The sequence below is a fragment of the Cyclopterus lumpus genome, chromosome 3 (assembly GCF_009769545.1).
Source record: "Cyclopterus lumpus isolate fCycLum1 chromosome 3, fCycLum1.pri, whole genome shotgun sequence".
Lineage (NCBI taxonomy): Eukaryota > Metazoa > Chordata > Actinopteri > Perciformes > Cyclopteridae > Cyclopterus > Cyclopterus lumpus.
Window position 1 is genome coordinate 18,589,448 of NC_046968.1, and position 12,889 is coordinate 18,602,336.

Sequence of the window (12,889 nt, forward strand, 5' to 3'; positions counted from 1 at the left end):
TAAACATGCTGCTCACTCTCTCTCTTTCGCTCCACCTCTTTCTCTCTATCCACCCCTCTTCTTTCCTCACCTCTTTCACTTCCCTCTTAACCGTTTACTTCATACTTCCTCCTCTATTCCCATCCCTTCTTCCCTTTTCCTCTTTCTCTCTCTCTCTCTCTTTTCCTGGGGTGTTTTTTAAACAATGTGTCCTTCATGTACGGTTGGTTACGGGGTGTACAGAAGGACATCATTAGCGCTGGTGGTTAAGCTGTAATTTACACCATTACCGAGGTAGGGGCCATTTTTATTGCCTAGTAAATTTCAGCTCTGAAATATTTAGACCATATGGCTCAATTTGTGTAATAACCTTAATTTCCAAGCACCCTTCAGCTCCCTTCAGCGCCGGCTGTTGTTGGCGGATGGTGGAGTGGTGTGTGTACACATTTGTATGTGAGTGCACGGTTTTGGGTTGGAGCATGCACACACACATTCAAAAACACGCATATGCGTAGACAGAAACATGGACATGGCAAAAATGTTAACGCATACTCGGCACATAACCTCTTCCACACACATTACACACTCTCTCTTCCACACGCTCTCACTGATTCATTCATTCACACACACTTAAACACACACACACACACACACACACACACACATATGCATGGCGGTAGCAGATTAATAGGGTGTCAGCTTGTGTTTGGGTGAGGGAGCGTCAGGCGTCGGCCAGATGGTTCTCAGGGATGATGACTGTCAGGGGTGCTGCTCTGATCAATGGGATGTATTAATACAGCACACGCACATTGTTGAACAGACACACATAAACAGAAATATGTTATGCATGTACACAGGCACACATGCAACCATATTCAGACATATGTATTCACATAGAGTAACACACACACACACACACACGGTCTAACTTCACCAGTGATCCCAAGGGCCACAGTGTAACATCTGGAAGAGCCAAGGGAGGGAGGAAAGGACAGAAGATTAAAAGAGGAGAAAGAGGGAGGTGGTAGGCAAGGAAATACAGGAGGATTTAAAAAGTGGATCGAGAGAGAGAAGAGCAGCTACAGATGCAAGAGGGGAGAGAAAAGTGACCGGATGAGGGAAAGGAGGTGCAAAAGGTGTAAGGAAAAAGAAAGGAGATTGAGGAGGGTTTAAGGTGTAAGGGGTAAAAGAAGGTTGTACAAATTATGAGAGAACAAGAGCTGAGGAAATTAAGGGTGGGGTAGAAGGAGATGTAGGAAGAGGAATGGGAGGGTGCAGAGGAACACAGGATGGAGACCAAAGAAAGAAAAGATTGAGGAGGGAGAAAATGAGAGAACAGGCAGAACATGCAGAAGATATGCAAGGTAGTGAAATATTTAAGCGAGTTTCTCCTCGGAGAGGATCTAGGAGAGTCATGAGGTGAGGGGCAGGTGCATGAAACAAAGGTGGATGTTTGGCTGCCCACCGAAGCCCTTGGCCAGAATTTGTTGAGAGCAAAATGATCCTGATCCTGAGATGGGAAAGCCAAGCAGTGCATGAACAAAAGAGCTGGATGGAGGGATGGAAGGAAAAAAAAGGAGAAAAAGAGAAACATGTAAAGAGGAAGAAAATAATTAAGAGAATTATAAAGCAAAGTAAAAGTAAGGGAACCACAACGCAAGACAAGGAACTTGACACAGAGTGACTAAAATGTCTGTCGGAAAGGTGTAAAGCATGGAGAGTGAATTTGTGTGTGTGTGTGCGTGAGACTGTGTGTGCGCCAGGCAGCGCGTAGGGGTCTAGTGAGGCAGGCCGCCTGCGCTTCGTACCCTCATTCCGTCCGATTGCCATGACGACCCCATTAATCAGCCAAGCTGGCACAGAGCAAGGTTCCCAGCCCAGCCTGAGATCAATACACACACAAATACACACATACCAATTTGACAGACACACACACCCGCACGCACACACAAACAATATATCCACAAATAAAGATATTATGAGCAGAAGAAAACATGAGTCAATATTAGGGAGATCCCATCCATCCATTTTCAATACCGCTTATCCTCATTAGGGTCGCGGGGGCGCTGGAGCCTATCCCAGCTGACATAGGGCGAAGGCAGGGGACACCCTGGACAGGCCGCCAGTCCATCGAGGGCAAATATTAGGGAGATAAATAAGTTAACTAAGTGAGGACAAAGCATACCAGAGAAATATATGTTCCTGTGGTTTACAATCCTTATCCCTGATAAATAAAGAATCTACTCTAGGACTTGTTATTATTTCAATAGTTTTCAAAATGCCCGTTTTCCTGCCTCAGAGATTATAGAACCCTTTTAACTTAAACCTCAAATTAGCACAAAATCAAGACACAAAAGCCGAAGAGGCTTGTCCTTTTCAAGTTTGCTCAGAACTTTGTTTCTTTGTGTATTTCTAAACAACAGAGCGCATGTGGTGAAGGCACCTGTGTGACAAATGACCGCCACCGAAATAAGTCTATGCCATGTCAATGAGCCTCTCACACATACACAAACTCACACACGCACACACAAACAGAGTGTCCCATATCAATGAGAAGGTGAAAGGTCTCCATTTACATCTTGTATTAATTATGAGTGACAAGCCAAAGGTCACCGAGGGAGAAGAGGCCACTCGTATGGACAGAATATAGATCTATGCTTCTACCGCTTCTCCCCCTTTCGCTCTCCTCCCTCCTTTCCCTATCTATCACTCTGTCTCGCCCCCCTCTTGTTCCTTCACTTGTCTTTTCATCCCCCCTCCACGCTCTCTTTAGGTCTTACTCATTCTTGGTCCTCTTTTCTTTTATCTCTCTTGCTTTCTCTATTATCTGTATTATTCTTTGTTCTACCAATCTGTCTATCTGCCTTTTACCCATTTCTCTCAATTGTGTGAATATGAATGTGTTTGTCTCCATTCCACACACACACACACACACACACACACACACACACACACACACACACACACACACACACACACACACACACACACGCACACACACACACTTGTGTGTGTTGGCAAATATCCCATTGCAGCTTTGGGTGAACTTAGCCTTATTGAGCTGCCAACTCATATTTAGACTAGACGGACATGGGTCTGCATGTGTGTGTGATTGTGTCTTTGGATTGAGGGGGCTTGTTAAGAGAATCAGGCATGGCCCAAACTTGTGGGTAGGGCCCTGGAGAATACGAGGCCACGGGCAGTGTGTGTAGGTGTGTGTGTTTTCAGGCCCCTCGCTGGCAAACAGATGGCAACAGCACCACAGGTAGAGTCCAGATTTCTTCCCGTGCATCACAAATGACAATAGACACACACATATATACACATACAACAGACACACACTGTATATTATATTTATCGAACATATACTTTGTGATCAAAGAGTAGACTGTCCTCATAGATAAATGAATCCATGCTCCCATTTTCCAGCATTCCCTCTGTGTGTTTGTGCATCTACAGTCAGAGCCATACGTATTTGGACTGTAACACAATTCATTCAATATTGCCTCTTTAGGGGAATCCAAATGATTTGAACTGAAGCTACGTGGTTGAAGTGTAGCCTTTCAGCTTTAATTAAAGATGAACCGTTCCTTATTTACATGCATTTTTACACAGTTTATCAGACAATTTGAAGTCAGGGAATTTTACACTTTTGTCCTCTTTGATTCTACAGATCAGGATAGCACTCTGACTGGCATTGTATTTTATATCATGTTCCACACCATATACAGTACATGCAGTAAGGAGCTGCTGTAGACCAGCACTACATGGGCTAAGAATCACAAGATCATCTGCATACATAATATGATTAACTAAAGTATTAGCAATCATGCGCCCAGTATTACAGGCTTTCAACTGCTTGGACAGATCATCAATATATAGATTAAATAGAACTGGGTGTTTTGTCGGACACCATTGCTGACCCCAAAAACACAAGTTTTTATGCCTTAAAGGCTTTGAAGCCAAACATGGTATAGCCCTAAACACCTCAAAGCTCATTCTGCTACTTCTATCAGCTGTGACATCATCAATAAACACCAGTGACCCAGCCATACTTGGCAGCCATACATGCTGCCCATGCCATAACACTGCCTCCACCATGTTTCAGTGATACTAGTGGTTTGCACCTTGTTGTAAACCCTCTGTATTTAGATTCATAAAAGAGTCTCTTGATTGTAGACTTTGACGATGACACGCCTACCTCCTCCAAAGTATGGCTGACTTTGGTAGATGTTATGAAGGGTTTTTCTTCACCAAGGAATGCATTCTGGGATCATCCAATTTATGTCTCTTTTGGCCTTTCGGGCCTTTTGGTGTTGGTGAGCTTGTCAGTGCATTCCTTCTTTTTAAGAATGTACCAAACTGCTGATTTGGCCAATCATATGGTTTCTGCTATCTGTCTGATCAGTTAGTTTAGTTTTTTCAGGCTAATAATGGTCTCCTTCACTTGCATTGACACCACTTTGGTCTTCATGCTGAGTGTTCCCTGGACCAGCAACCAAATGCAAATTAAACATTTTGAATCAACTCCAGACCTTTCTATCTGCTTAATTTCTCATGAAAGAACAGGCTACACCTGCCATCAAACCATTTGTAAGACAATTGTCCACTTACTTCTGACTCTGAAAATGTGGGGGACTGTGTAAAAATGGCTGTAATTCCTCAATGGTAAAAGTGGTATTTCTGTTATATCCATTGGATTAAAGCTTAAAGTCCACACTTCAACCAAATTATGACTGCTTCATTTCAAATCGTCGCGTAAATAGGCACATTTAGAAAAAATGCTTCTCTGTCCTACTTATAGCGCTGACAGTATGTGTGCATTTACCTCCACAGTGAGAGCAATAACAGCAGTTGAGTTGAGCGTTGGGTCTTGTTGGTGCTTCTTGTAAACCAGTCTATAATGGGAAATGAGACCGTTGGGCTGTCCCGGTTCCCTCCATTTCAGATGGGCTGAGTATGCACCTGTCAAAGTGCACAGCACGTGGGACTGTTACATTGATTCAACACAAGAACATTTGAACCAAACCAGTTATCATGTGACTTGGTGAACTCACCTGTGGGTGTGACAGTGGGAGGGGCCATATCTTGTGGTTCTGCCTGTAAGGTCAGAGCTAAAGCCCACTGGCTCACAACTGAGCCTTTGGAGTTGTGGGACCGAACCCTGTACTGCAGGTAGCTGAAGGGTCGCAGGGCAGGGCTTGCATCATAAAATTCAAGCGGCCCACTGGACCAGATAAAAACCAGCAGCTCCTCCTCTGTTCCTACTGGACGCCTAGAACAGAATAAATACTTGGATCAGCCATTCATGAAACCATCTTCAATATAGTGTTGTATACTTTTTATATATCTGAATAATATAGTTAAAGTTATGTTAAATTGAAACCAAGTTAAGTTGTTCTTTATATATGAAAAGCAGTGTTGAATCTTTCAAGCGGCAGTGATGTTGAAGAATGATGTTTGAAGGAATCTTCGGTGGACACTGTTCTTTCTTGTATGATAGAGTTTATTATAGGAATCACAGGTCATAACGAGCGACTAGTCAGCCCGGAGATTTCGCAGTCAATCGGAAGGTCTGACTGGATCATGCAAGGCAGCTAAGTTATATTGGCCGAAAACTGGAGACCGTCACCCAGGGGCCCCCAATCTAAACACGTACCTTCCAGACACAGGAAGGAGTATCATATAACAAGATTTGGACATAACAGCTGTGGTCACACAAAGGCCTCTAACACATGCCCTCCGGGCACAGGAACAGACCCCCCCTCCAACAGGTCAAAGGGCATTCTTTCGAGGGGGACACGGTATTTTGGAAGCGAGCTTCTAAGGCAGCTAAGAATATACCACAGCAGCATTTTAGATATCCTTGAATATGTGACTTTCGCGTAACTTTGGCTCACAAAATACTACTCTATTTTTCAAAGTAAACTATACATTCCTATTTGCACTTCTACTGAAAGGATATTGACATTTTAAAATTGGGTGTGGATTCAAAATATATCAAAGGAAAAAAAAAGTATTCTCAAGTATGTTATCTGAAAGCATTTTAGTATACATTAGTGCACTGAGAATAAGCTCACTTAGTTTTTGTAGAGTTTAAATAAAAAATGTAACATCACGTCTCAAACATCATGTGTAAGTAAGTCCCTGGCTGATGCAAGCACACTGATGTCTTGGTAAGCCCCTTTGTCTGTGATTATATGGGGTTTCAGGTGTGACTGTGAGAGAGAGATTTTTCTATTTTATCCAAGTCCTTGTCTGCCTGAGTCTGATCATGCCAGGTGTGTCAGTGTCCGTGCGTGTGTGTGTGCACATTGCTATGCTAATGTGTGTTTCCTGAGGACTTAAAGGGCTTAGTCTGGTCTGACCCTGCATACAGATCACACAGTCTTTGGTCAACAAGCAGACCACGACCTTCAGCATGCATTAATACATACGCGCAGATGCACATGCACACGCACACCCACACGCAGATTTGCTTAAAGATATATCACCAAAACGTCTATGTAATTCTGTATGTAAAGGTAAATATGTATGTCATATGTATTGAGTGTATGAGTTTTTGTATGGTGTAGTCTGCTTGTCTGTACTTTATCATCCACTTTCTCATAATCAAAAAAGACTAGCTCCTCCAGACAGCCAGTTATATGCAAACGAAACACATTGTATGTTCAACTAACTATGGCTGCTCAACTATGATTTTTGTGGGTATAAAATCACAGGTTAAATAATAAAAAAGAAACACCCAAAGAAAACGCTAGGAGATGGACCACAAATGAACAAATAGCTGAGTAGTTTCAGTTTCAGTTTATTTTGTATAGCCCAATATCACAAATTTGTCTCAGAGGGCTTTACAATCTGTACACATACGCGACATCCCTGTCCCAGGACCTCATATCAAATCAGGAAAAACTCCACAAAAATAACCTTTCACAGGGAAAAAAGGGAAGAAACCTTCAGGAGAGCAACAGAGGAGGATCCCTCTCCCCTGATGGACAGATGCAATAGATGTCATGTGTACAGAATGAACAGCATTACAAAGTTACATAAACACATTACATGAATATGACAATGTATGAATGGAACTCCAATCCATGAAACAGAAGGAGGTAGAGAGGAGGGGGCGGCGCATCAGCAGGGCCAACGCAGGAGGCCGGCTCACCAGGCATCAGACACCTCCAGGTCCAATGGACCCTATAAGATGTGAAGTCACAAAGACTCCGGGGAGGAAGCAGAGTTAATAAGGTGCAATGGAGAGATGTAAATGCATCCATAAGGAGAGAGAGAAGAGGAGATAGGTGCTCAGTGTATCCTAAAACATCCCCCAGCAGCCGATAAGCCTATAGCAGCATATCAAGGGGCTCGACCAGGGCAAACCTGATTCAGCCCTAACTATAAGCACTATTAAAGAGGAAAGTCTTAAGTCTATTCTTAAATGAGGTGACTGTGTCTGCCTCCCGGACTGAAAGTGGAAGCTGGTTCCATAAAAGAGGAGCTTGATAACTGAAGGCTCTGGCTCCCATCCTACTTTTTAGGACTCTAGGAACCACAAGTAGCCCCGCATTTAGTGAGCGCAGCTCTCTAGTGGGGCAATATGGTACTACAAGCTACTTAAGATATGATGGTGCTTTGTAGGTGAGGAGAAGAATTTTAAATGTGATTCTTGATTTTACAGGGAGCCAGTGCAGAGCAGCTAATACAGGAGTAATGTGATCGCTTTTCTTAGTTTTTGTGAGTACACGAGCTGCAGCATTCTGGATTAACTGGAGGGACTTGAAATAAGAAATAAGAGAAGAAATTAGAAGAAGAAATTAGAGCATCCTGATAATAAGGAGTTGCAGTAATCTAGTCTGGAAGTAACAAACGCGTGAACCAGCTTTTCTGCATCTTTTTGGGACAAGATGTGCCTGATTTTTTAAATGTTACGTAGATGAAAAAATGCAGTCCTTGAGATTTGCTTAACGTGGGAGTTAAAGGACAAGTCTCGGTCAAAGATAACGCCGAGATTCTTTACAGTGGTGTTGGATGCCAGGGCAATGCCATCTACAGAAACCACATCACCAGATAATTGATCTCTGAGGTGTTCAGGGCCGAGTAAAATAACTTCAGTTTTGTCTGAGTTTAACATCAGGAAGTTGCAGGTCATCCATGTTTTTATGTCTTTAAGACATTCTTGAATTTTAGCGAGCTGGTTGGTCTCCTCTGGTTTGATCGATAGATATAATTGAGTATCATCTGAAAATTCAATGAAAGTTTATGGAGTGTTTCCTGATAATGTTGCCCAAAGGAAGCATATATAAGGTAAATAAAATTGGTCCAAGCACAGAACTTTGTGGAACTCCGTGATTAACGTTGGTGGTCATTGAGGCTTCATCGTTTACAAATACAAATTGAGATCGATCTGATAAATAGGATTTAAACCAACTTAGCGCGGTACCTGAAATGCCAATCGACTGATCCAGTCTCTGTAATAGGATGACATGGTCAATGGTGTTGAACGCAGCACTAAGGTCTAACAAAACAAGTACAGAGATGAGTCCCCTATCTGATGCAATTAGGAGGTCATTTGTAATTTTCACCAGTGCTGTCTCTGTGCTGTGGTGTTTTCAAAATCCTGACTGAAACTCCTCAAATAAACTATTCTGATGTAGAAAGTCGCACAACTGATTTGGGACTACTTTCTCAAGGATCTTAGAGAGGAAGGGAAGGTTAGAGATTGGTCTGTAGTTAGCCAACCCCTCTGGATTAAGAGTGGGCTTTTTCAGGAAAGGTTTAATTACAGCTACTTTGAAGGAATGTGGTACATGGCCTGTTAGCAAAGACACATTAACAATATCCAGCAGAGAGGTGCCAATTAAAGGCAACACGTCTTTAAGCAGCCTCGTTGGGATGGGAAACCGTTGAGGACAATTGGTCTAGGTTAATGGGAGAAAAGCTATCCAAATATACACCAGGGCATACAGACGTTTCCAAGGCCACTCCTCTTGATGACAGATCGGCAGTGGTTGAGGGCAAGAGATCATCAATCTTGCCTCTAATAGTTAAAATATTTTCATTGAAGAAGTTCATGAAGTCATTACTACTGAGGTCTATTGGAATACACGGCTCCACCGAGCTGTGACTCTCTGTCAGCCTGGCTACAGTGCTAAAGAGAACCCTGGGGTTGTTCTTATTTTTCTCTATTACTGATGAGTAAGAGGCTGCTCTAGGTCCATAATGTGCACAGTACAAGTAATGTATATCTCAAAGTGCACAACTTTGAGATGCAGCATGAATGGATGTGGCCTAATGTAACAATCCCAGTTTTGTGCAAAACAACTGAAATTAATAAATAATTTCATACGTCTGTTTTTAATAATAGCTATGGTCACACATGATTCATTCACTTCAAAGGGATGTAATGCACAATACCAAAGATGACAATTGTCATTGTGCATAATTATAATTATAATTGTTATCACAGTGTTGTTACACAACTTCAAAAAGTCTTAGGTTGGCGATAAGAGTGGGTAGTTTGATATGCAAAGCGTGGGAAGTGTTAGTGTCTTTTAAACTTGAAGGACATCTTCCCTTTACCTAGACAAACAACAAACAACACAACAAAGAAAAATTATGTGTTCACATATATTTGCACAGGGAGAGGACAGACCAGAGGATCCTTTTGACCCAGAGCAGCATCTGACAGCCTCTCCGAGGTAAATTGTTGTATAGCCTAAGCTAGTTTCCTTTTAGCGAATGCTCTGAGGGAATTTGAAGTCATGTGGTCTATATGTCTAGGGCTTTTATTGTGAAAGCTAAGAACGGAATGAGTGGATCTGGTATGTGCTGCCTTTGTCAAGGTTAAAAGTAGTAATAAAGTTTGCTATCTTGGTTCAGATTACGGAGCCTCTGTGTTATTGTACACTATAGTGTATGTTTTGAATATGTCCACTCCACATATTGTGATTGGTTGATACCTTTATTAGTGGTGCAAAAGCTCAGAGAAATCAATCTTGAACGAACTAAAATGTTTTAAATGTAACGTTTTTTGCAGCATAATATTCCTGTTCTGTGTGAAAAACAACTGTTAAAAAAAAATTATATTAATGTGCAAATTAATCACTGGGCAAAAACAGCCCAGTTTGTAAAGGCCTTCAGATCTCAACCCATTCCATTCCATTTTAGGTACAAGGTCAAATGTGCCCTCAGTGAAATTATTAATGTCCGTCTTATGAAGTATTTATTTTACTGTATATACAGTATATACCGCATATGTGTGTTGTTTGTGTGTATGTTACCTGTATATATAGTAAGATGTGATGAGTCCGTTGGGTTTTTGGGGAGGTGACCAGTGGATCTCCAGGACTTTGGCTCCAGCTGCCTTCACTGTGGGAGGCAGCTGACCTTCTGGGGCGGTCTCTAACGTCCGAGTATACAACCCCTCTCCTACACCACACCCACCTCCAAGTGGAAAAACAGGAACAATTTGTCACAGAACACACATACGCCTTCAGTGCATTTGACAATCCCCACTGCGGAAAATCTGTCTTATAATTTTTGTCGTTTTCATTTCAGAATCCATCCTCCCACCACACCGCAATGAGCCTCTGAACTTTATGGCTGATTCCATTTTCTCTTATTTAAAAACAAGGGAACAACAACTAACCACAAACAAAAACAGGGAAACAAAAGGTTATGCTCCTCTGTCAACGCTTGCATGATGATGGCACATATTCAAGTTTTAGTGGGCACGGAGAATACATTTGCTTTAACCACCTTCGTACTTTGAATCGAACAGATTTTCACTTTGGAAGTTGATGAACATGTCAGTAGGCAGCTTTGCAGAAGACAAAGTTTAGGATTATAGAGCCTGTGTAAAACAGAACCCATTAATCTCCACAATGTAACAGTGTATGAGGCTTTCATTTAAGTTCACAACACACACAGCTAATTGTCTTATGGATAGTAAATCTTCCAAACTGAAACTGAAACCAAATACTTACCAATTTGACAGGCCTGCACTCTGATGTGGTAGGCGGTGAATGGCTCTAGACCTGTCACAGTGAGGTGACGAGCTTGGCCAGCAGGACGCATTATAGCTCTGTCACTTTCTGGATTTAACAGGATGATGTAGTTTACAGGCTGGCTGTTGTTGAGCTGAGCTGTGGAAAAGCAGAAAGACCCCGGGACATGGTTGTCTTTAGTTCGCTGTGCTTTTTGCTGGAGTATATTTATACCAAAACAAATAAGCAAGATAAAAGATGTACTTTGACACCACATCAATCCAGAAGGACGCACCAAGCTGACCTAAAAGCAGTTCTGGTAAAATTGTGCTCAACCTTTTAGTTACGGTATCTTACATTATTGGGTACAAGTTGTAGAAAATGCTTTACTTTTGTATTGCAACCAAAACCTCGACAGGTCACAGGTATAGATGAGTAAAGTCTTTTACACCTGAACGACCAATATTTGCCTTGATGCCCAGAAATATTTTAAAACTGTGGCAAGATATTTTAACATCTGAAGGTCATTGCTCGATTCAAAGTGAGTTGACACAAATTACTAAATTGGTATTCACTACTCCATGCTGTCTACTGACAGACAGTTTTTGAACATGTTAGGTAACTTTATAATGACATAACTGTAATGTACTCAGTATAGACAATAGTTAAGACCAGATGTTTGTATTTGATCCTGTATTTAAATGGTTAGATATGAATATACGTAATAAATAAAGGATTTCCTACAAGCGCACCTACATACTTGCTCATACTTTTGCCTTAAAACTGATCTTGCCTTGGCACCTTGGTCTCACAACGAGACAAAAACACACAAATGTATACATACAGAAACACCCACACAGATACACACACACGCACCTAGACTTTGTTAATATTCTCACCGGAGGTTTTTCCATAATTCAGGCCAACTGTATTGTGATGGGTTATTCAACATTCATGAACTCTGGATATCTCGAGAACGAACTGATTACCAGACAAATGAAAGACTTCAATTATTCACCCCCCAACTCACATATGCACACATGCACCTAAACACATACACACAGACACACACACAGACCTCTGACTTCAGCACACACACAGATCATAATGCATCTCTCATTGATCAGCATTTTGCTCTGCCATAGATGTTTAATCGTCACTGCGGTATTTAAGTTCTATTATTTACAACCAATCAGCTGCTTTGCCATCTCCTATTTCTCACACATGATGCCCACAATTACAAATGCACACTTACAACAAAAAATATTCACACAAATAAAGTGCTCTTTCCCCCACACACACACAAAAGGCAGACACAAACACTGTGATGGAGGAATTGATCCGAGAGTAAATGTCTTTTTAATAGCCATACGTCAGTGCTTTGGCAGTCAATGTATGCATATGAAGACACCAACACATGTGCATGTACGTACACACCGACGGTCACACTGTCAGAGAGTCTGACACACACACACACACACACACACACACACACACACACACACACACACACACACACACACACACACACACACACACACACACACACACACACACACACACACACACACACACACACACACACACACACACACACACACACACACACACACACACACACACACACACACACACCGAAAACACTCCAGACTCTGGGCTCAGGGAGTTAACCAAGCGTGAGAACCCAGCCGATATTTCCTCACCTTTAAAATCAACCCATAATGACAATAGAATAGGCCTGCCTATGGAAATGTCTCCACAGTGATGTGCGCACACACACACACACACACACACACACACACACACACACACACACACACACACACACATATAAAGATGCCTGCATAAACACAGACACAAATATTCAGAAACAAAACACACACACAACCACAAGTGTCTTAGCCAGTTGGCCCTATAAGCGATTTCTG

General features: G+C 42.0%; 1 protein-coding gene across 1 annotated transcript in view; it reads right to left on the reverse strand.

The window, feature by feature from the left end:
• Positions 1-12,889, reverse strand: part of ush2a (Usher syndrome 2A (autosomal recessive, mild)) — a 191,946-nt gene that overhangs the window by 22,744 nt on the left and 156,313 nt on the right. The window contains 4 exon segments of the mRNA XM_034527265.1: positions 4,808-4,944; positions 5,037-5,254; positions 10,257-10,419; positions 10,962-11,120. Coding sequence (XP_034383156.1) covers positions 4,808-4,944; positions 5,037-5,254; positions 10,257-10,419; positions 10,962-11,120 — 677 coding nt within the window.